Source organism: Marmota marmota, unplaced genomic scaffold (genome assembly GCF_001458135.2).
Source record: "Marmota marmota marmota unplaced genomic scaffold, marMar, whole genome shotgun sequence".
Lineage (NCBI taxonomy): Eukaryota > Metazoa > Chordata > Mammalia > Rodentia > Sciuridae > Marmota > Marmota marmota.
The window spans coordinates 53,980,105-54,005,987 of NW_026000026.1; the positions used below are offsets into that span (position 1 = coordinate 53,980,105).

Below are 25,883 nucleotides of genomic sequence, written 5' to 3' on the forward strand. Positions count from 1 at the left end.
CCAACATGCCTGCTCTGTATTGAACAGGTGATTGAGAGCTGCCTAGGCCGGGAAACCTCTCACCTGAGTCTTGAAGAGTGGCGGCTGCACTAATTGCGTTTAAGTAGCCGTCGGGTGCCCACCTTACCCTCCAGAAAGAAAGAGAAAGATGTACCTCAAACAGACATGGGGTGCGTGCACTTACCTCGGTGTAGAATCTCGGTATGGGACCTCCAATATGTTACCGCTGTTGACCAGTGACGAGTCCTTGCTTCCCCAATGTTGAAGAATAACACCAAAGAAGCACGCCGAGGCAAGGTCAGAGTAGAAATTAGAAGTTTATTAAAGGACAGCAGAAAAGACTTCTCCCGGAGGAAGAAGGGGACCCAAGAGGTGGAATCCTGTATTGGGATTTTTTAAAAATCATTATTTATCAATTTGTAGGATTCCTTTATATTAGGGATATTAATCCCTAGACTGAGATATGTGTTACAAATGTATTTTACACAAAAGGAAAGTAAGGTAGGTAGGGCTCTTTAAAACAGAGTATTTCTATTTTAATCTAGTATATTAGATTTCAGCAAGGTTGCCTTTGAACAACAATAGTTGTAGTTCCATGACTTTTTAAAAAATTTATAAATAACCACTAATATTAGAATTTTAAGATACATATGAATTTAAAATTAAAGTAGACGGGGTACAGAATTTGCTTTTCTTTTCTTTTTGAAGGAAGAACTGTCTGAACAAAGAGATTAATTTCAATAAAAGTATTTCAATAAAATTAGAGTTAAGTTTAAATAAGCAACTTTCTCATTTAGAAACTTTGACAAGTTCTAGCTTAATTGTCAACTAAACTTATATTTTACCTTAAACTTAGAAGCCACAATAATGTCTGGGGGTTTCCTGGGGAATTCCTGGAACTTTGGCATCCATCACTAGATCTGGACAAAGAAGATGTGCACTGAAATCCTATAAGGACCCCCATTCTAGAAGTCATAGATGTCCAGCTAACTGTCCTAAAGTCAACAACTTAATGCTTATATAGCAAGAGTTTTGGCCATAATGAAATACAGCCATCTTTTAATAAGGGTTTGACAGGGGCAGCAACTGCCCATAACTTCCTGGATAGTTCCTACTGCTGATACTGTTTAGTGTTAGACCAATGACGCAAAGAAAAGATCACCGACTCCAATTGAAATCAAATTAAAGCAAGCTTATAATTTCTACCGGCAGGGCTGCCTCTCCCAACAAAAACATGGAACAAAAGACAGCCCTGCAGATGTCTTGGAGCACAGCTTTATAGCACAGAAAGTTACACAAAGGGGGGTTTGAGAACTTACAGATAACAAAATTTTGACAAGCATAGAACAAAGGCTATTTAATATTTTAGCTGGCCCTGACATCAGAGTTTATGAGGGTCATTAGAGCTTCAGAGAGGGTGGTTATCTGGTCAGGGAAAGCCAGGCATGAGTGAGTGCAAGGCACGGGCAGGCATTCCAAGCAAGTTTAGAAATTGCAGTAATTTATAGTAAAGCCGAAATTAGCTTTTCATGCCTTTGTGGCGAGATGGCTCCCAATTTTAAGAGGGAATTAGGCTGGGTTTATAATTAGTAGATAGGTATTTTTAAAAATTTTTTATTATAATTTTTTATATATGATAGCACAACATATTACAATTCATATTAAACATATAGAGTATGATTTTTCATATCTCTGGTTGTATACAAAGTATATTCACACCATTCGTGTTTTCATACATGTACTTAGGGTAATGATATCCATCTCCTTACACCATCTTTACACCCTGCCCCCTCCCTTCCCCTCCCTCCACTTTGCCTTATCTACAGTTCATCTAATCTTCCCATGCTCCCCCTCCCAACCCCACTATAAATCTGCCTTATTATATCAGAGACAGCATTCAGTATTTGTTTTTTGAGATTGGCTAACTTCACTTAGCATTATATTCTCCAACTCCATCCATTTATCTGCAAATGCCATGATTTTATTCGCTTCTGATGCTGAGTAATATTCATTGTGTTTACATACCACATTTTCTTTTGCATTCATTTACATTTAACAGTTTAGCTATTGTGAATTGTGCTGCTATAAACATTGATGTGGCTGTGTCCCTGTAGTATACTGTTTTTAATCCCTTTGGGTATAGACGGAGGAGTGGGATAGCTGGGTCAAATGGTGATTCCATTCCCAGGTTTCCAAGGATTCTCCATACTGCTTTCCACATTGGCTGTACCATTTTGCAGTCCCACCAGCAATGCCTTTTTTCCCCACATCCTCGCCAACACTTATTATTTTTGGTATTCTTAATACCTGCCATTCTGACTGGAGTGAGATGAAATCTTAAGTGTAGTTTTTATATGCATTTCTCTAATTGCTAGAGAAGTTGAACATTTTTTCATATATTTCTTGATTGATTGTATATCACCTTCTGAGAGTGTCTGTTCAGGTCGTTGGCCCATTTATTGATTGGGTTATTTGTTTTTTGGTGTTTAGATTTTTGAGTTCTTTATATATCCTAGAGATCAGTGCTCTATCTGATGTGCTTGTGGTAAAAATTGCTACGATGCTGTAGGTTCTCTATTCACCTCACAGATTATTTCTTTTGCTTTTTAGTTTAAACCCATCCCATTTATAAATTCTTTTTTTAAAGAGAGAGAATTTTTAATATTTATTTTTTATTTTTTGATGGACACAACATCTTTATTTTATTTTTATGTGGTACTGAGGATTGAACCCAGAGCCCCATGCATGACAGGCGAGCGCGATACCACTTGAGCCCCATCCCCAGCCCCATCCCATTTATTAATTCTTGATTTTATTTCTTGTGCTATAGAAGTCTTATTAAGGAAGTAAGGGCCTAATCTGACATGATGGAGATTAGGGCATACTTTTTTTCTGTTAGACGCAGGGTCTCTGGTTTAATTCCTAGGTCCTTGATCGACTTTGAGTTGAGTTTTGTGCATGGTGAAAAATAGGGTTTTAATTTTACCTTGTTGCCTGTGAATTTCCAGTTTTCCCAGCACTATTTGTTTAAAATGCTATCTTTTCTCCATTGCATGTTTTTGGCACCTTTGTCTAATATAAGAAAATTGTAATTTTGTATGCTAGTTTCTTTTCTGTACAATTGGTCTACCAGTCTGTTTTGGTGCCAATATCATCCTATTTTTGTTACTATTGCTATATTGTAGTATAGTTTAAGGTCTGGTATAATGATGCCGCCTGCTTCACTCTTCTTACTAAGGATTGCTTTAGCTATTCTGGATTTCTTATTTTTCCAGATGAATTTCATGACTACTTTTTCTATTTCTATGAGGAATATCATTGAGATTTTGATTGGAATTGCATTAAATCTGTAAAATGCGTTTAGTAGTATGGTCATTTTGACAATATTAATTCTGCCTATCCAAGAACAAGGGAGATCTTTCCATCTTCTAAGTTCGTCTTTAATTTCTTTCTTTAGTGTTCTGTAGTTTTCATTGTAGAGGTCTTTCACATCTTTTGTTAGTTGATTCCCAAGTATTTTTTTTTTTTGAAGCTATTGTAAACGGGGTAGTTTTCCTTGTTTCCCTTTCAGAGGATTTGTCACTGATAGACAGAAATGCATTTGATTTATAGGTTTTGATTTTGTATCCTGCTAGTTTGCTGAATTTATTTACTAGTTCTAGAAGTTTTCTGGTGGAATTTTTTGGGTCTTCTAGGTATAGAATCATATCATCAGCAAATAATGCTAATTTGAGTTTTTCTTTTCCTATGTGTATCTCTTTAATTTCTTTCATTTGCCTAATTGCTCTGGCCAGTGTTTCAAGAACTATGTTAAATAGAAGTGGTGAAAGAGGGTATCCCTGTCTTTTTCCAGTTTTTAGAGGAAATGCTTTCAATTTTTCTCTATTTAAAATGATGTTGGCCTGGGGCTTAGCATAGATAGATAGCTTTTACAATGTTGAGATATGTTCCTGTTATCCCTGATTTTTCTAGTGTTTTGAACATGAATTGGTTCTGTGTTGTTGAATGCTTTTTCTGCATCTATGGAGATGATCGTATAATTCTTATCTTTAAGTCTATTGATGTGATGAATTACATTTATTTATTTCTGTATGTTGAGCCAACCTTGCATTCCTGGGATAAACCCCACTTGATTGTGTTGCATGATCTTTTTTGATATGTTTTTGTATTCGATTTGCTAGAATTTTATTGAGAATTTTTGCATCTATATTCATTAGAGAAATTGGTCTGAAGTTTTCTTTCTTTGATGTGTTTGTGCCTGATTTTGGAATCAGGATGATATTGGCCTCATAGAATGAATTTGGAAGTGCTCCCTTTTTTCTATTTCCTAAAATAAATTGAAGAGTATTGGTATTAGTTCTTCTTCAAAGGTCTTGTAGAACTCAGCTATCTATCCATCTGGTCCTGGGCTTTACTTGGTTGGTAGGCTTCTGATGGCATTTTCTATTTCATTGCTTGAAATTGATTTGTTTAAATTGTGTATATCATCCTGATTTGATTTGGGCAAATCATATGACTCTAGAAATTTGTTAATGCCTTTGATATTTTCTATTTTATTAGAATACAAGTTTTCAAAATGATTTCTAATTATCTTCTGTATTTCTGTAGTGTCTGTTGTGATATTTCCTTTTTCATCACATATGTTAGTAATTTGAGTTTTCTCTCTCCTTCTCTTTGGTAGCATGGCTAAGGGTCTGTCAATTTTATTTATTCTTTCAAAGAACCAACTTTTTGTTTTGTCAGTTTTTAAAAATTGTTTCTTTTGTTTCTATTTCATTGATTTCAGCTCTGATTTTAATTATTTCCTGCCTTCTACTGCTTTTGGTGTTGATTTGTTCTTCTTTTTCTAGGGCCTTGAGATGTAAGGTTAAGTCATTTATTTGTTGACTATTTCTTCTTTTAAGGAATGAACTCCATGTAATGAACTTTCCTCTTAGTACTGCCTTCATAGTATCCCAGAGATTTTAGTACTTTGTATCTGTGTTCTCATTCACCTCTAAGAATTTTTTAATATCCTCCTTGATATCAATGCAACCCATGTAATGTATTATTTAGTCTCCAGGTGTTGGGGTAGCTTTTATTTTTTATTTTATCATTGATTTCTAATTTCATTCCATTATGATCTGATAGAATAAAGGGTAGTATCTCTACTTTTTTATATTTGCTAAGAGTTTCTTTGTGGCATAATATATGGTCTATTTTAGGGAAGGATCCATGTGCTGCTGAGAAGAAAGTGTATTCGTTCATTGAAGGATGAAATATTCTATATATGTCAGTTAAGTCTAGGTTATTGATTGTACTATTGAGTTTTATAGTTTCTTTGTTCAGCTTTTGTTTGGACAATCTATCCAGTGGTGAAAGAGATATGTTAAAGTCACCCAGAATTATTGTGTTGTGGTCTGTTTGACTCTTGAATTTGACAAGAGTTTGTTTGATAAATGTAGATGCTCCATTGTTTGGGGCATATAAATTTATTATTGTTATGTCTTGTTGATGAATGTTTCCCTTAAGCAGTATAAAATATTCTTATGTATCCCTTTTGATTAACTTTGACTTGAAGTCTACTTTATTTGATATGAGGATGGAAACTCCTGCTCGATTCTGCAGTCCATGTGATTGTATGATTTTCCCCATTCTTTCACCTTCAGTCTGTGGATGTCTTTTCCTATGTGATGAGTCTCGTGGAGGCGGCATATTGTTGGGTCTTTTTAAAAATCCAATCTGCTGGTCTATGTCTTTTGATTGGTGAGTTTAGACCATTAACATTTAGGGTTATTATTGAGATATGACTTGTATTCCCAGCCATTTTTGTTTATTTTTGGTATTTAACTTGAGTTGGTTTCTCCTTTGATTAGTTTTTCCTTTAGTGTAATATCCCCCTTTACTGATTTTCATTGTTGTTTTTAATGTCCTCCTCATGGAATATTTTGCTGAGGATGTTCTGTAGTGCAGTCTTACTAGTTGTAATTTCTTTTAATTTTTGTTTATCATGGAAGGTTCTTATTTTGTCATCAAATCTAAAGCTTAATTTTGCTGGATACAAGATTCTTGGTTGGCATCCACTTTCTTTCATAGCTTGATATATGTTGTTCCAGTATCTTCTAGCTTTCAAGGTCTGGGTTAAAAAATCTGCACATAATCTAATTGGTTACCCCCATATGTAATCTGATTCTTTTCTCTCATGATTTTAATATTTTCTTATTATTTTGTATGTTAGGCATTTTCATTATAATGTGCCTTGGTGATTATCTGTTGTGATTCTGTACATTTGGCATCCTGTAAGCCTCTTGAATTTGGTTTTCCAATTCATTCTTCATGTTTGGAAAATTTTCTGATATTATTTCATTGAGTAGATTGCTCATTCCTTTGGTTTGAAACTCTCTTCCTTCCTCTGTCCCAATAACTCTTAAATTTGGTCTTTTTATTTTATCCCATAATTCTTGAATTTCTGCTCATGGTCTCTTACCATTTTAACTGTGTGGTCTACATTCTTTTCAAGATAATATGTTTTGTCTTCATTGTCTAAGGTCCTATCTTCCAAGTTGCCTAATCTGTTGGTGATGCTTTCAATTGAACTTTTAATTTGGTTTATTGTTCTTTTCATTTCAAGGATTTCTGTTTGTTTGCTTTTTTTTAAACCTCTATCTCCCTATTAAAGTAAGCTTTTCCTTCCTATATTTGTTTATATAGCTTTTTGTCAAAATGATCTTTTGCTCCCTGTATTTGCTCTCTTATATCATCCTTTAATTTGCAGAGCATTTAAATTATGTACATCCTGAATATTCCTTCTCTGTAATTTCTTCTAAGTGCTGGCCATGGATTCTAATAATGTGGTATCTTGATTTGTTTGGGACACTTTCTTTCCTTGTCTGTTCATATTGCTTATGTGTCTTCCCTTCTAGCACTGTGGAGCTGAGGCATTACTGTTTTCACTTGACAGGCTTATAGTGCCCCTGTAGGGATCCAGTACCTATCCTTTGAGGTGCAGGACAGTGTTATCAGATCCCAATATAAACAATATACACATTAAAAACAAATGTTTGCTAATAAGAAACTGGATACCTGGCCTGCCGGAGTTCCAAACTGGGAGTTGCCCCCCACTGAAGATGGTGATGAAGGTGACCCAAGATGGAGGTCCCTGCTTTCAGTAGTGAGGTGTCCTGTTGAGTGGGGCGAGCCAAGCATGGCATTAGATGATGAGTTCAGAGATGCGCTCTCTGGCTTGCAGCGTGTGGCTGTTGGCTGACTTCAGAGCCTATGTGAAGTTTTCGGCCGCAGGCAGGCTACTGCACGTAGGGGACTATCTCTGCTGCTGCAGAGACCTAAGATGGCAGTGACCAGGGGAGCCCCACATTTGTAGATGGGAGTCCACACAGAAGTGGCGGCCAGAATTCCTGTTTGTGGGAAGCTTCCAGGTGTCCTGCATTGCAAGCAGCCTTGGTGATTTCTGCTCGCGTGGGTGGCTGAAAGTTCTGCCTGGGTGTTGATGGTTCCATTCAGGTAATCCTGTATGGGCAAGTAGTTGAGAGACCTCCTCTGACGCTGAGGCCTGAAGCCCTGGACTGGCATGGTGGCTGTGATTCCTGCACAGAAGCAGGAATATTGCTCGCAGAGAAGCAGTATTCTCACTACTTGAGTCCCAGGTCACAGAGCGACACAGAATGCTGCCTCCCTCTGGCCTGCCATCTTGGATCCCACCACCACCAGGTAGTGATTTATAAGAAAAGGAAAGAAAATGGTCAATGAAGCAAATCTATAGACTCAAATCTTATCACTCAACTCTGAAAACATTATTACAGTAGAAATTAAAAACTATCCAAGGCAGGACTCTGCCTCACTCATCTTTGTATCCTTAGCATCAAGCACATACAAACACAAATAGAAACTGATTAATGAATGAATGATCTTTTTTTAGTTGTAGATGGACACAGTACCTTTATTGATTTATTTATGTGGTGCTGAGGCTCAAACCCAGTGCCTCACACATGCTAGGTGAGAGCTCCACCACTGAGCCACAACCCCAGCCCTGAATTAATGATTTTTTGATCACTTAAAATATGTAAGCTGTATTTTGGAATTCCCAAAGGCGTTATCAGTAATTGTGAGTTGCTATGCAACTCAGTGAGACCCTGTATCTAAATAAAATACAAAAATGGCTGGGGATGTGGCTTAGTATTTGAGTGCCCCTGAGTTCAATCCCTGGTTAAAAAGAGAGAGAGAGAGAGAGAGAGAGAAGAAGAGGATAACATTTACAATCATTGAGATTAAATAGTCTGCCCAAGTCATACTGCTAGAAAAAGTCTAATTCCAAAGCTCAAGTTGTTTTTATCAAGTCATATGCCTCCATCTCACAATTTCCACCTGCTAGTAAATGAACTGTGCAGATTACATTTGCTTGGGCAACCAGGAAAGAGGCTGTGAAGGTATTGGGATTTAAGTTCAAGTACAATTTGGAGTGACCAAGAAAAAAATCTTCCTATACAGTAGAGTTGGAATTGCTTTTTAATTAGCATCACTAATTAGAAATCACAGAACATTTAGAAGAAATTAGTTTGAGTTCTACTATATGGGTGAACTCAGTAGAAAAACAATATTTCTTAGGATTAACTTCTTGATTCTTACATGAATTGAAAATCTTAGACTCAATCTCCAGAGAAATATAGCACATGATCTATCTTAAGCACTTTTTCAAATATAGTTACCAAAAATGAAAATATCTTCTGTGTTTAACAGTTCAACAAAGACCATTTTTTCAATCCCTGGTTTAAAAAAAAGAAAGAAAGAGAGAGAGAAAGAAAGAAAGAAAGAAAAAAGAAGAGGATAACATTTACAATCATTGAGATTAAGTAGTCTGCCCAAGTCATACTGCTAGAAAAATATCAGATAGTGGTCAAAGTCACTATCTGAATTTTATATATATATATATATTTTAGTTGCAGTTGGTCACAATACCTTTATTTTATTTATTTATTTTTATGTAGTGCTGAGGATCAAACCCAGGGCCTCACATGTGCTAGTTGGGTGCTCAACCCCTGAGCCACAACTCCAGCCCCACTATCTGAATTCTTAAGAGCCTGCTAGCAAAAACAATTTTCAAGAATTTAAAATCTTCACATCTTCTAAAAATGTTAGTTCAACAGATTGTTGAGTACAGGACACTGGCTTGGGTACATAAAGTGAACTGGTAAAACTAATATAGACTGGAGCTATGTCTATTTATGTATGCCAGTCATAAGACTGGTATTTATTCTGCCTTCATGGTTAGCCCCCTGCTGTGGCCTCTACTGTGTCTATTGTTTCCAATTAAATTTTTCTTTATCATTTGTAACCCCCTTCCTTATAATTGCCCTTGGTGTAAATTTTAGCCTGATTCTGTCAATAAGAAAAAATTTTAAAAGTCTATCAATAGCCTACACATCAACCTAGTGGGGTCTCTGGCCATAAATTCATAACTCACAAGTCTGATTTTTCTGTTTTAGGAAAAATAAAAGACAAAGTCATCCATCCATTTGGAAACAGCCAAAATTGCCCCATACATTGCCAAATGTTCCCTCAGTGGTGCAAAATTACCCCCAATTGAGAAATGGTCTAAATAAAGTGGGAATGTTTGATGACACTTGCTTTGCTATCTACCTGTCTACCTATGTCCAATAAAAATACTCCTAAAACTAATAGAATAGAAGATTTGGGAACTAAATTATGAATGTTCCATGTATGTATTATATGTCAAAATACATTCTGCTGTCATGTATGACTAAAAATAAAACACATGGTAAAAAAAATCAGTTTAACCATTGGAAAAAAAATTATGAATGTCATCCAAGATAAATTCATTCTTTTGCAAGAGAGCAAGAAAGGCATGTGCATACAGTGTGTGTCCAGCATGTCTTAAGCAATTTCCAATGATATCTGTAAGTTCTATAATCAATAGAATTAGGGCAAACCATGTTCTTTATGTTAGGGAAAAGTCTAAGCAAAGAAAACCGTTTATAAAAAAAACCTTTATCTTTTTATCTTAAAAGGAGAACGTTTTAAAAATGCTTTTGTATTTTAATAAATTACCAACAGAGAGAATATGACTTCTGATTGTTAACAGAAACATGAATCTCCAATTGCAAGTAAACCTTGTAATAAAAGGATCATAAGTAGTAACTCAGTTTTATGACTTTAATTTCATAATTTTAATTACTGATATGCCCTTCTGGAGATATTACTTGAGCACATTTAGTGGTTCCTTGTTTCCTTGGTTATAACTATGTAAATAATAAGAGACTAAATTTTCTCATTTATTACACAGGAAAGGTGGGCACTGAAACCTGAATTCTTAATTGAAAGGTTAACTCTTGATTATCTGGGGACTTACTGTCTCCCTTCATCATAAGTATTAATTAATACTTCCACCAGACACAGGAAAAATAAGGCAAATATCAAAGCAGATTAGATTTATAAATAGATTAATAGGTTTACATGTTATGTGTTAGCAGCCCTAATAGATATTATTTATTGAAAAAATTACCCATTTGTTCATTTTAGTCAACAACTATTTATTGATCACTTACAATATTCCAGGCATTATTTGTAGCAATGAACCAAACAAAATTCTGTTTTCATAAAGCTTCAATTCTAGTGGAGAAGATAGCATACAAATTAGTATATATCAGAGGGCAATGGGCATTTTAAATAAAAATAAAAGTAGGGTAAGGGAAAAGGGGATGTCAGGTAAGAAGGGGTCCTTTTTAAGGGTGGTTAAAATAACTTTTGTGATAAGGTGGCAGGCACCAGTGGAAATTCTGAAGGAGAGTGTTCCATAGGAGGAAACAGATGGCTCACGTGAAGTTGTCCACTTTACAGCTGGTGAGCTTATTTGTCTGAGATTCAACAGCTGTTGGCCAGTAGCAGAGGTAATTGGGAATCATTAGATTAAGCACAAAAAGAGAAATGAATGTCATCTTCAAAGTTGGGATACCCACCTGAAACACGATATGCCTTCTATATCTCTTTGGGTCAAAAATAATGTTAGAATTCAGAAGGAGTAAAGATGAGAATTTAGCTCTTATAACTAATTTAGCTATTGGAAAATTAACTCACTTTTCCCATTCCTTGGTTTCATCAACTAAGTCAGGGTTTCCTCAACTAAGTCAAAGTTTTTCATTACTATTGATATTTTAGTTGGATAATTCTTTGTTGCGGGGCTGTATGCATTACAGATGTTTAGCAGCATCCCTGGTTTCTAAGCACTGGGTGCCAATATCACCTCCCAGTGATGAAAATCAAAATGGTCTCCAGACATTACAAAGTGTCCTTAGAAGAGGCAAAATTGTCTCCAGTTCAGAGTTACTGGTCTAAATTAAAAGGGAAAATAATTTGATGGCACTTTTCTAATTATGAGTCCAAACACTTTTTTAGGAGAGCAAGAGAGGCATGTGCATACAGTGTGTGTCCAGCATGTCTTAAGTAATTTCCAGTGATAATTATCACATACTAAATTGTCTGTATATATTTGCCTGAACACATCAGAGTGCTTATTACTGTTATTGTAAGTACCATACCTTGTAAGGTATTCTGAATATTTTCAATAATGAACAACATGCATTGTTTCTACCAATCAAATCATTTTGCCTATTCTGAAAGGAATTGAAATTGACATCTTACCATGAGCAAATCACATATAGAAAACATACATATGAATTACAAGTACTCATCCCTCATCTCTTGAGAGACCTGTATCTCTCAAGTCATTTCAGATCTGGAGTCCCCTTTCTGCCTAAACCCTCAGTCACTCTACAGGGATGTTTTAGACTGATGGTACATGTTTTCAAAACTTTTAATCTCTATAATAATTTTTAAAAATCCTTCATTCTCTGTTATTTAATACTCCTATGGTATGTCATCCTGATGCCAGCAGTCCCTTTCTGAAAGTCTATTACTTCTATTTTTTTGTTTCACATGAGTAAATCAGTCCCCATTTAAGCAAACACACAACACACACACACACACGAAATCCACTCACATATGTCCACTGGTGGCAATGGGGACTGCACTAAAGATTTCACCTGAGACAGAGACAATCTAAAGTTCAGTTTGAACACTGCTTCCCAAGGTCCTCTTGGGGGTCTCTCCCCCTCTTCCTCTGACTTTCCTCTCCTCCCCAAGACAATGCAGGTTCTTTCTGCGCTATCCCCTCCCCAACTTTAGAGTGGCACTTTTTAGAGCATGAATCAGCAAACTACCACTCTTAGTCAAATCTGCCTACAGCTAAGAATGGATTTTGTGCTTCTGAATAATTTCTTTAAAAAAAGAATTATACTCTTTCCACTAACTTATACTTGTTTATCTAGAATACAGGTTGTCCATTCAGCTGGTCATTTGCCAGGTGTGGACTTAAGTTGCTGGGCTTGCAATATGAATTGCTATCCCCTCATTGTGCAGGTCTGTGTGGAGCTTTAATCACTACATGTCTCCATTTCTATATTACATTAATATTGGCTCATGCATATAATTACCTGCTGTTGATGTAGTTCTCCATCTTAAAGTTTTAGAGTGGGTTAACCAGTTCATTACATCTTAATTTAATAACAAGCATTACTGTAGAGTGATTGTATATAGGTATCTGTTAGCTGTCAGGGTGTGTTTTTTTTAACCTGATGTGTGTGTGTGTTGGGGGGGGTAGGATTAGGAAGGTGAACTGTTCAGGAATTTTCTGCACAAGCTGTGCATAAGAGCAGATAACTAGCTGTGCTCTGGCATTAATCCCAGGAACCACTAGCAGTAGTGGGGCGCTGCCAATCTAACATGAGCACAGGTGCCTCATGACAAACATTACTAGCATGTTCAACTGCATAATGTTCTGGCACTGTATTTTGAATGACATTAATTTATTAAATAAATTGTATACATTCAAAAAAAGAAAAGAATTATATTTCATTTCATGAAGTATTATATAAAATCTAAGTTTCAGTGGGTATAAATAAAGTGTGAACAAAATGTAGCTATTCTCATTTGTTTCTGTGTTTTCTATGGCTGCTCTTTTGCTGTAATGGCAGCATTGAGTGGCTGCAACAAAGACCACAAGGCCCACAAAGCCTAAAATATTTACAATCCACCCTTTACAGAAAAAGTTTGTCTACCCCTACAATAGAGACACCCACCCCAAGTGATTTATCAGTGTTTCCAACACACATAATGAGCCCCAGGCCCTGAGGGAAATTTTGCATGGATAACATGCACTTAGGTATGGTGAGGTTTTTTTCCAAGCCAGCAGTGAACCTGTCACTGTGTGTATATTTCAGGGTATGCAGAGAGGCATAGCCAGCAGCTAGACTAAACTTAAGCCCAAGTGGCCCCAAAGTGCACTTACCTTGCCTCCTCATCTCCCACATCACAACATAAGTATTGGCTAGATACACTGACTTACAGCAGACTTTTCAACATTAAAATTTTGTTTTATATTTCAATCCACTCATTAAAACAGAATCAAACATTTTTCCTTAGATTCAATTCACTTTCAAATAATCTGTACGAAGAACTTGAGAACAATCAAAAATGGGCACAAAGTGAGTTCATCAAACACAGAAAAGACCACCTGAGCCATACAAATGAATGTCTGATGGTCCTGCAGGAGAAACTGGTAAGAAGCTCTTATTTCATGAAGTAGAGCTGCATGGTAAATGTCTGGATGTTAGCCACGAGTAAAGGTCTGGAAGTTCACCCTTCAACATTTATAGCATCAGTAACTTCTTTATAATTTTAGCACTGTAGGTTCAACAGCCTGTATTCTGGTCCTGTTTACTATACCCTAACTCTGTGAATCTGCGTTTCTCTGTTCAAAGTTACCTGAAGTGATTTTTTCAAAAATACAGATTGTCACCCCAGACCTAGGGAGTTAACTCTCTGGGGCCTTCACTGGAATACATGATCTTAGACAATTATATTGGATGATGCTTAGGCACAAGAAATCTTGGAAACTTCTGCTCACAAAGTCATTTAAAATCTCTGGAGATCTGTCAATAGAACAAAACTTTTCAAAACTCTTTTTAAATTGTGTAAAGAAAGCCCCAAACTTTGAGGTGAGGTTACCAAGGTTTATGAAAAATATATTTCCTTTAGGGTTGCCTTTTCCCATTGCAACCAGCACATCGGGAAGGCTGAAAAGGGACATCAATGCTGTCAGTGGCTGCCAGCCATGAAGATGATTCAAAAAAGATGATAACTTCAGTAAAGGAGTTTTGGGCAGCTCAGTAAATAATGTCTCTCACCCCCACCCGAGTTTGCAAATAACTGAATGAGATAGGAGTCCAAGAGGTGGAGATATTCATAACAACATTATCACTGAGAAGGGGTATCAAAGTATGTGCAGTCACATCAGTAGTTGTCAAGTGGGCCTGCTAGATTTTTACCCTCAAGTTAGGTAAATTCCTCTGCTAATTACAGGCAGCACTAAGTGACCTTGTGGGTTCCCCTGCTGACAGAAGTCTCTTACAAGAAGAGAGAGACGAATCCACCCTTCCTAAGGCAAGGCAGGGGCAAAAAGAAGAGGGCCAAAGGGGCCATGACAGTCTGTCCAGTTCCTGCTCCCAAATTCTCTGTGAGGAAATGAGATGAGAAGCTAATTAGCCTAAGGCTGCTTCTGCAGTCTACACCCTGCTGCATAATAGAATCACTTGAAGAGTTTTTAAGTGGTATTAACTCCTGAGCTCCATCATAAACTTATTAAATCAAAATTTCTAGAGGTGGGGTATAATCCAGGGGATTGTAAGAAATAGCTGGAATGGAAAGTCACTATTCTTGCTAAAGTGTGTTGATGTGGATATGAAGTTCTAGGGAATAAGAACTTCTGGCATTTAGGAACATGCCAAGGAGCTCAGGGAAAGCCATAACTGAATCATCTTCATTTGCTACACTTCTTTAAACACTAGACTCAAATTCCAAATCCTTAAGGCATTTCAGCAAGACCCGAGAGAGCCCTCTTATTTTATTCTATAGCATGTAGAATCCAGAAACTACAAACAAGGTCAAACAAAAAGAATTAATTCTTACACCTGGAACACAATTTTAGATATAAGGAGTCTTGGTTTGAATTTTCATGCTTAACATGGGAAAACAAATATGTTAAAAACGTTTTCTCTAAGATGAAATATAAATCCACATTAGTATTCTTCTCTGCTGAGTTTTATCACATGATCTCGTTTCTAGGAAAAGTCTGAAAACAAAATGGAAGAAAAAATGTTGCAGCTTTCAAGCAAATTAGAAAATTTCATTAACTCACAGAAACAGGAAGCAGAACTGAACAAAGTAAAGTTTGTAGAAAATAAATTGTCCAAAAAGATGAGCCAAATGGAAAAGCACGTCTGGGGTGAACTAGAGAAAATGCAGAATGAATATCAATCAGGTGAGTAGATACCTTTTATTAAGGAAAGAATAATTGTCCTTTCCTGTCCAATTGCTCAGAATTTTCTACTTTATACCACTGGCCATGGAACAATCTTGTCATTAGTTACATCATTATGTATTTAATCTGGCTTCCTAAATATCCTGTAGGATGTCAGCATACCATCAGAACATGTAAAAATGAGTCAACTTTCTTCATTCACATTGGGTAATGTCACAATCCTGTTGCTGTCCTGAGATTCTCATAAATCCTAGACATGGAAAGTCCTTAGAGATCACCAAGACCTGACTTGTTAGGTATATTATAAAATTAGGAGCCTAAATCAAATGTCCCTCTCATCGGACTACAAGTAATGAGCCTAGACAGATGTCAGATTGGAAACTTGACCTTTAGAAGTGAGGAAGAGATGAATTAGCAGAGTCCAGTATAATGACTGCTTTTCCTCTTAAGAGGCTAATGGCAGCAGTGTCAAGCTGAGCTAACATCAAAGAGGATTAATTTGAAAGGCTCATCTAATTTGTCAAAAGAAAAGACATGGGATAGGTGCTGTGGAGCAGCCATCTGCCTCAAATCACAATTCTGAAGGAATTACCAGGAACCAGAGGGGTTCTTGTATAGAGAAACTCCAACCCATTCTCTATCTTCTAGATCTCAGAAAAATTCACATTTAAATTCCATAAAATTTTGGTCCCATGGAGAGATGCAGTGGAGGCGCCTTGGGAAGACATCACTGTTTCATTCTAGCAGCTGTTTCTGGCATATAAGTAGAATTTGTTGCCTGGAAATATAACCCTCACAACCTCCATTTTCTACCACCAAGTCAAAATAATGAATTATCTAGCCAGGAATCATGTCCCAAATCTAACTGGTACTTAAAAATGGCCTTGCTTTCGCCTTAACTCTCAAAGATTTAATTTTACTCATCCCATTGGTACAATCTCAGGATTAGCTGAAGAGAAATGTACAATCTATGTGTTTCTACATTTTACCAAGTAGGAGTTCTAGCAAAAGAGGACTCCAAATTAATGGTCTGCTCCTTTATGCCTTTAATAAAAATGTGTTGAGAAGCAACTATGTGAAAGGCCTCAGTGAATACGAAATGGGCTACACTTTAAGAAGTTTGAGGTCTGATAGGTCTGTGGTCATGAGTGATTAGATATGTATAAGAGGGACACAAAGTGCTGGGAGGGAAGAGGGAAGCCACTCTTTTATGCCTTTCAAACCGGCTATTCTCAGAGAAATTCTCAAATCTCATCAGTGGTATTTACCTTCAACTTGGTAACAAGAATTTTTCTTTTTAAAAATCACACAGGGCTTGGGATATAGCTCAGTTGGTAGAGTGCTTGCCTCACATGCACAAGGCCCTGGGTTCCATCCCTAGTAACACACACACACACACCACACACAAATCACACAAGTGCTGGAGATTAATGCTCTGAGGTGTGGTTGGTAAAGATATTCTCCCATTCTGTAAGTTCTCTCTTCACGTTATTGTTTCCTTTGCTGAGAGGAAGATTTTTAGTTTGAATCTATCCCATTTATTGATTCTTGATTTTACTTCTTGCGCTTTAGGAGTCTTGTTAAGGAAGTCAGATCCTAAGCCAACATGGTGAAGATTTGGGCCTACTTTTTCTTTTATTGGGCTTAGTGTAAGGAAAATTAAAAGGGACACACAGACAAGATACAGAGGCAGGAAAGAAAGATGGCAGAATGGCAGAAGGGCCAAGCTGCCAAGCTTTATTTATATCAATAGGTTGCTTTAGGTCATTAGCATCATTGGTACATATTGTTCACTGCGTCATTAGGCAGGTTACAGACTTAGCAACATTATGCAGCTTATTCTTCAGTTGCATACTACATTGCAATGTGCAATGTTTGGAGCTTTGTGTAGCTCTCAAGAAAGTCCATTGTATAAAGTTAGTTACTGCTATGTGGGCAGGTTCTTGTGGTTGTCTAACAAGAGAGTTCCTTTATTCCCAGGGCCTGTGTGCCTGAGATCAAGGTGGAGGCTGCTAAGACTCTAATACAGAGTTTCCTCATGAAGTACATTGCTACAGCAGCCAGGCATCCTGTGTCTTTGCACAGAAGTTTTCCCAGCAGCCAGGCATTCTGTGTCTTTGCACAGAAACTTCCTAGTCACCAAGCATGCCACAGTCATGAAGCTATCAGAGACCTCAATCTCAAACACAGAACCTATTATATCCTCAGATGAAATGGATTTTGTTTGTTTTTAAAAGGGTTTTAATGGAATTTAATGTACTTTAAATTAAACAATGATCAATTATGGTAGGAATTCTAATCTGCCAATTTCTACCAAAAAAAAAAGTTCCAACGCATTCTTTGATATATATGTATTCTCTTTTTCTTTCTCAGGATTTAAATCAATTCACGACTCTCTCAACTCCCTCCAACAAATACAGAAAACAAAAATGGATCTAGAGAAATATAAAGTACAGAAAGACATAAAGAAATTAAAGCGTAAGATTGTGGAACTCCAGGAGGTATAAAACTTTCCAGTCTTTTTCTTTTTCACATGCTAATGGAGCAATCTGTTAGAAATAATTGTGAATAAGAAAGTTAATATCTCTATGGTGCTTACTGCTTCTAATGTCTCTGTATCTCTTACCACCATTTAAGAAGATGAAAGTACCAGGGAAAAACAATAAAGAAGCTTTATGTCTCCATGTCTTCAATGTATTAGTGAAAAAATTAAGGAAAATCTTCACACAGATGCCTTTTCTATATTTTTATTTACCTACAAATTAAAAAAGAACAATGTTCTTAATGTACACAGATGAATTAAGTAAGGCCAGATATAATACATCAAAGAATGGCAGGAATATGGCAAATTGAACTATGGCAAAACCTGTCTGAAAATAATAGCCACTATACAGTTATAATTCACTACCTATATGAATTCAGTCCATTATTGCCAAAATATTTCAATTTTTTAAGAGAAACTTCTCCAGTTTTTTATTTTACTGGGGGCAGGGGGGTAAGTACTAGGGATTGAACTCAGGGGCACTTAACCACTGAGCCACATCCCCAGCCCCATTTTTTATTTTATTTAGAGACAGGGTCTCACTGAGTTGCTTAGTGTCTTGCAATTGCTAAGGCTGGCTTTGAACCTGTGATCCTCCTGTCTCAGCCTCCCGAGCTGATGGGATTATAGGCATGCACCACCATGCCCAGCAAACTTCTCCAGTGTTAAGCATTAGTATCTAGTTCAATATGGTTCTTAATTTATGAAGGAAATATTTGTGGAATAGGTACATCTAGTGGGTTTTCAATCACAACTTCTTAAAAAGCATTTTTGTAGTTGTTAATGGACCTTTATTTTATTTATATGCAGTGATGAGAACAGAACCTTACACATGCTAGGCAAATGCTATACCACTGAGCTATAACCACAGTCCATCAATCACAACTTTTGACACAAAGATTTTCATTTTCTAACAATCCCAATGTTCATAGAAAGTTTAGAATGTTCAAAATATATTTTCATTGTTTTCAGTATGTATCAGAATTATGAGTAAGTTCTAATCCAAAATAAGAGAATTCAACAGCTTTCAGGAAAAATATGCCACATAATTGATGTAGCTGTACTTCAAACATGAATTAATTTCTAATAAAATTAAAATACACCTAATTTTTCTGGATATAAATATTAAATTAAATACTGAGTCTGGAATGAGGCAACAAATTTGTGAAAAGTAAAACAAGTTATCCACAGTATGTTATCTGTGCTCAGAACAAGGACTAATGTCTAATCACAGATTGTGTGTAGGGCTGGCAAGGGAACTTATGCTTCAGATTTAGGCACCTTCCTTAGTTTACAGAAGGAGTAATAACTTCTCTCAAATAGAGAACAAATTTGCCTTTCATATAAATTTTTGACCAGTGTCCATTTTTCTAATTTTTAACTGTATAAAACATCTCGACTTATGCAACATCATTGGCTCTATCATTGAAGGAATATTCATAGCAGGAATTAAGCATTTAGAAGCAACAGCAAGTGTCTTTTGTAATCAAGTACCATTCTAGGATAAGGAGATGATATTTTATGTAATATAAAGCTCTTAAAATATCCATAAGAAAATAATAACATCTGTTAATATTTTGAGTATATATACATACATATGTATATGAATACACACACACACACACACACACACTTTTATCCACAATTCCATGACTAGAAATTTATATTACAGAAAGAAATGCTCTCAAAGTATACCAAGAAATTTGAATAAGGAGACTTACTTATTATAGCATTATTTGTTATGGTATATAAAAATGTGAGGAATCTATTAACTAAATTAATGGTTTACCAGACCCCCCCCCAAAAAAAAAAAGTTATATGTAAAGCTGTCCGTGATACACTGTTAGATGAAGAAAAAGCAAGTTGCACAGCAATACTGGCCCCACTTAAGTCAAAAGTTAGTTTCTAATAATTTTAACACAATACATGAAGTACAGTATGCAAAAAAAGATTTTTAAAACAAATTTAGCAATGATTGAGTTATAAAACTTTTGTTTTCTACAATAAGTATATATAAATAGTTTTACATTTTTACATATGTTGAAAAACAACAAATATACTAGTCTATAATGAACCAAATAAATTGGAAATGTTAAATTAGGAAATTATATAGAACAAGGCATATTATCCTACTCATACTCACTTTCTAATCTACATACATGACTCCAAAAGCAAAGAGGATATACACCAAGCAAGTGAGAAAAAAAATACAGGATGCATTTTTTTCTTGTAAATAAAAATGCTCTAAACCACATTGTAATTCAAAGACTAGCACAGGATTGGGCCAAACATTTTGTCAGAATTAATCCCTTTCGCTGGTGTTGACCAGGAAAGTACCATTTAAGGGTGGGAGCTCAAAGGATCAAAGCATCCTCTGCTACCATCCTCTTACTTAGGATGTCACATGGGAATGCACAGACACTAGATGACCTGAGCACTATGCCTAGAAAGAGGGTGGACCCAAGTTCTGTAGGGTCTAAAGCTTATATATATATATATCTGATGTCCGGTCATGATGCCAGATGAGTTTGCACAGTAGTCTGTAGAATATTTTAGGAAGTAAATGCTACATTGGGATAATACCAGCAATTCAACTCCATACACAATTGTGAACAACATTGAATACATTGCTCTAACCAAATTTATCTCAAAGATGCCCATAGTCACTCTAGCACCACCTGATGTAGTGCTAGAGTAGAAAAATGCAGTGAGGGCTGAGGATGTGGCTCAAGCAGTGGTGCCGCTCGACTGGTATGCACGGGGCACTGGGTTTGATACTCAGCACCACATAAAAAAATGAAAAATAAAGATGTTGTGTCCATCGAAAACTGAAAAATAAAAATATTTTTAAAATTATCTATCTCTTCTCTCTCTCTCTTTTAAAAAAAAGAAAAAAGAAAGAAAAATGCAGTGGTTTTAATCAATTGTCTCAATCAGTTATGATTAAAACATCTGCACATATTATAATGACCATGTAAATTTGTGGCCAGGGCCCATGTAAGTGAGTGGCTCTGAAGCTCAAGAGCCATTGATTGTTATACAGTAAATTCATCTATGCTCAGGGGACAGTGAAGATAGGACTCCCTCCCCTTGCATTTATTTTGCTATAGATGGAAAAAGCTAATAACCATGAACAATCCTCCTTTCTTATCAGCTCACTATGCATGGGATTATATTCTATATCAAATGATATTTGTGAATCCTGCAAGCAATGTCAAACTTCCCTCCCCAATACGTTTGAGCATTACAGAATCTTCATACTCACACTGTAGACTCTACAACAAAATATTTCAGGTAGCTCTTACTTTATGCACAAACACCACGTAAGCCCTTTTGCACAGCTTAAGTGTTCTTCTGACTCCCAGCATTTTCTGCCTCTTACTAAAACTTACTCTTGGAAAACATAGGGGAAAATCCCTTGACATTGGTCATGGCAATGTTTTGGTAAAATATCAGAAGCACAGACAACAAAAGCAAAAATAAATAAATGGACCTATATCAAACTAACAGTTTTCCATACAGCAAAGGAAGCAATAAACAAAATGAAAAGATAACATACAGAATGGTAACATACGGAATGTATAAGCAGGGGATAATCTCCAACCCCTTCCCCTGTTCTCCAAATTCATAATATATGCTCAAGTCTTTTATATAAAGTGGTGTCATACTTACATGAAATCTATGCACATCTTCCTGTATGTGAGGTACTGGGGATTAAACCCAGGTCCTCACACATGTGGGTAACATGCTTATTGAACTACATCCCCAGCCCCTCTCATATACTTTAAATCATGTATATATTACTTATAATACCTAATATAATGTAAATGCTATGTAAATAGTTTTATTACACCAAATTATTTACAGAATAATAAAAATATCTACATGTTCAATAAACATTTTTATATTTTTGATCCATAGTTGGTTAAATGCATGGATGAAGACCTGCAGATATAGAAGGCTGATGGTATTTATAACATATATTTTGATAGGCAATTAATATCCCCAAATAGAAATATTATATAATTTAATGGAGAAACATAAAAACAAAGCAAAACAACAACCTCCTTCCCCCAAATAACCCAATTTGTACAATGAGCAAAGAACCTAAGTAGACATTTTTACAAAGAAGATACATAAGGCCAACAGGTACACGGAAAGGTCCTCAACATCACTAATCATCATAAAAATTAAAATCCAAATCACAAAGTGGTATTACCACACATCAGTTAAAAGGGGTAATCTCAAAAAAGCCAAATGATAACTAGAATTGGTAAGCGTGCTGAGAAAAGGAAACCCTAGCACACTGTTAGTGGGATTATAAATTGGTACAGACAATATAGAAAACAGTATGAATGTTCCTCATAAAATTAAAAAGAAATAGGAGTATTATATGATCCAGCAGCCCCATCATTGGGTATATATCCAAAGGAAATGCAATTCGTATTTTTGAAGAGGTACTCTTGAAGGGTATCTTGCATGTTCACTGTACAGTCAAGATATGGAAACAACCTAAGTGTCCACTGACAGATGAATGGATAAAGAAAACATGGTATATATACACAATGGAATTTTATTTGGTCTTTAAAAAAGAAGGAAATCCAGCCAGGCACCATGGCGCATGCCTGTAATCCCAGTGACTCTGGAAGCTGAGGAAGGAGTATTGCAAGTTCAAAGCCAGTCTCAGCAATTTAGCGAGGCACTTAGCAACTTGGTGAGACTCTGTCTCTAAATAAAATATTAAATAAAGGGCTGGGGATGTAGCTCAGTGGTTCAAATCCTGGGTTCAATTCCTGGTATCAAAAAAAAAGAAAAAAGGAAATCCTGCCAAAATGGATAAACTTAAAGGACCTTATGCTACATGAAATAAGGCAGTCACAGAAAGACAAATACTTCACAATCTCTCCTATATGTGAAATCTAACGAAGTCAAACTTACAGAAACAGAGAATAATAATAATTTCCAGGGGCTGGGGAGTGGGGTGAAGGAAGAATTTCAGTCTGTGTTAGTCAGCTGTCACTGGAATAAAATGCCTGAGAAAATCAATATAAAAGGAGGAATGATTTATTTTGGCCTATGATTTCGAAAGTTTCCATCTATGTTCACTTGGTCCATGTGCTTTGCAGTACATCATGGTGTAAGGGTAAAAGAAATTGAAGTTAAAGTGTAAAAGACCGGGCATTGTAAAGTTTCTAAGCTACAAGGCCTGAGTTAAAATGTAAAGGACCAGGTATTGTTAAGTTCCTATGCTACACGCAAAACCTGAAATTCCTGTAGCTGTTAAGACAATACTTGGAACCGCCCAGTAAATATTTCCCCTGATCGCCTGGTTGTTTGATAACCTAGGACCCTGTGTGACTTTGCACGTAGACATCGCAGGGCCTAAACCAAACAGTTTGAATGTACCTCCCCTCTTAGAACTGACCTATCACTCCTGCCCGACCTGTTCCCGCCAATGAATGAACTAATGATGTTTAGGAGTTGTTTGATTTTCCCGCAGTGTATGATGATTTGTTAAAGGAGACTGTGATGTATGTAAAGTCCCTGCCCTCCCCAAAAAGTGTACTTAAGCAGTGCTCAGCCCCTGCACGGGGCTCTGGGCTGCTCTCCCTTCTTGAGTGAGCACGGAGCCCCAGCGCGTTGGATTGGATCCTCAATAAACCCCTTTGCTGTTGCGTGAGCTGCGGTCTCTTGGTGGTCTCTTCCTCCGACGTTGGCTGGACCCTTACAATGGTGGTGAGAGTGTGTGGTGAAGGAAGTTTGTTCACCTCATAGAGTCTGGGAAGCAAAGAGGGAGAAGAAAGAGCCAGGATTCCAATTTACCCTTTCAAGGTACTCATCCAATGACCTCACTTCCTTCCACTAGGCCTCACTTTCTAAAGGTTCTACCATCTCACAATAGCACCACAAGCTGGTAACCAAGCCTTTTTAGCACATGACCTTTAGGAAACACCTTAATATCCGAAAAATAACATAGTCAAGGGGTACAAACTTTATAAGATTATTAAGATAGGTTGTTCTGCTGTGCAGGAGCTGAGGATCCCAAGCAGGCCCGACTCCTGAGAACCAAGAAATGGAACTGTTAACATTCAGGGATATAGCCATTTATTTTACTGAAGAGGAGTGGGAATGCCTTCAGCCTGCTCAGAAAAACTTATATAGAGATGGGATGTTAGAGAACTATAGAAACATGGCCTTCCTGGTTTTCAGCAGACACAACATCTTTGTTTGTATGTGGTGCTGAGGATCGAACCCGGGCTGCACGCATGCCAGGCGAGCGCACTACCGCTTGAGCCACATCCCCAGCCCAAGAAGAATACACCTTTTATGAATAAATTGTGCAGCATGGTGACCTATTAAATACTATGTGGATAGTAAGGACACAGTTATTCTGCTAAGACAACAATGAATACCATGAGACATTTTTGCAGGTATATAATAATTTCATCCCAGTGAGTCAAGATATTGTAATGGGTTGTAGAAGTCCAGAATCTGACAGTACTGAATTTCCCACAGCTGGTGTACAAAAACAGAGCAACATTGTTATTAAGAACAAAGCATTTACAAAGTTTTGTGTGAGTTTAGCAATCAAAGCGTAACAAAATTATCTAGAGTACATTCTAACCCCATTTGAGCCAACATCTGTTTAGCTGAGGCTGTTAATGGTTTTATATACCCCCAAGTAACTGGAATTATAGTATCTTGGGTTCCTCTTTTAATGTTTCTCCTCTTTTGAGGAGAATGATTGTTCTCTTGTTTGGAGGAACTCTTCTCTTCCAGGGTAAAATGAAACTTACGAATCAGCTTGTCAAGTCCCTGATGTACATTTACAATTGCTATATTTCATGCATCAAGCTAGAGTCCAAACAGGACATGTTGGCATAAGTGTAGCAGTCTATGCTTTACCCCATGTAATCAAAGGCATAGGATCTTGTTATGCTGGTCAGGTGGAGTCTTATATATTACATAATTTTTTTGGTAATGGCTGTTTGAGAATAAAATGTCTATTCAATGAAAAAAAAAAGATTATTAAGAGAGAGCTAATGTATAGCATGGTAGTTATATTAGTCCATATCCCCTTATTATAACAAAATACCTGAGGTAAATTTATAAAAACTTATTCAGCTTACAGTTCTGGAGATTCAAGGGTATGGTGCTGGCATTAGCTCAGCTCTGGAGATAACCCATGGTAAATAGCATCACAATGGAAGAAGCATGTGCAAGAGGCAATAATCACATCACCAGACAGGAAACCAAAAGAAACTGGGAAATGATCAGGCATGGTTTATTTCCTTCCTTCCTTCCTCTCTCTCTCTTTTGATGGTACTGGGGATTAAACCCAGGGATGCTCTATCACTGAGCTACATCTCTAACTCTCCCTAAGTCTCCCAGGCTGGTCTAAAACTTGCTATTCTTCTGCCTCAGACTCTAAAGCAGCTGGAATTATAGGTGTGTACCATCATGCCCACCCAGGCTTGCTCTTTTATAATAATCCTCTTACAATAACTCTAAAGCCCCACAAAAACTATTCTTAATCTTTTCTGAGAATAACAAACCCAATACCTCCCACTATACTCTACCACTTAAAAGTGCCACTATCTCAGCACTACCATACTAAGGACCAAGCCTACAGTACATGAACCATTAGGGAAACTAACACATCCAAGCCATAGGCAGTGAGCTGCTGAGAGCCATAGCCAAGTAGGAATGACATGGCATTTTTGGTTAAGGTGACCCTGCTCATGGATTAGGGTGGCTCCAGGTTTAGGGTGGATCCTGCTGGGAATGGGGCATATCCTGCTGCCTCAGGCGCCCAGTTCTCCCGGGGTTCTGATAGAATTGGTACGAAGAGCCCGGTGTGAGTTCGGGAATAAAGAGTTGCTGTTTGAATCTACAAGGCTTTTGTGGTGGCTCGGTTATTTTGTGCCCAGACAGACTGCGGCAGTGAGCATA

The 25,883-nt window shown here is 36.9% G+C and overlaps 1 protein-coding gene across 2 annotated transcripts in view; it reads left to right on the forward strand.

Moving 5' to 3' along the window:
* Fam81b (family with sequence similarity 81 member B) overlaps window positions 1-18,072 on the forward strand; it is a 65,604-nt gene extending 47,532 nt beyond the window's left edge. For both annotated transcript variants that reach the window (XM_048811450.1, XM_048811451.1), the window contains 3 exons: window positions 13,492-13,627; window positions 15,193-15,388; window positions 17,762-18,072. In XM_048811450.1, coding sequence (XP_048667407.1) covers window positions 13,492-13,627; window positions 15,193-15,388; window positions 17,762-17,895 — 466 coding nt within the window. In that variant the 3' untranslated portion in view covers window positions 17,896-18,072. The remainder of the gene's footprint in view (window positions 1-13,491; window positions 13,628-15,192; window positions 15,389-17,761) is intronic.
* The last annotated feature ends 7,811 nt before the right edge of the window (window positions 18,073-25,883 follow it).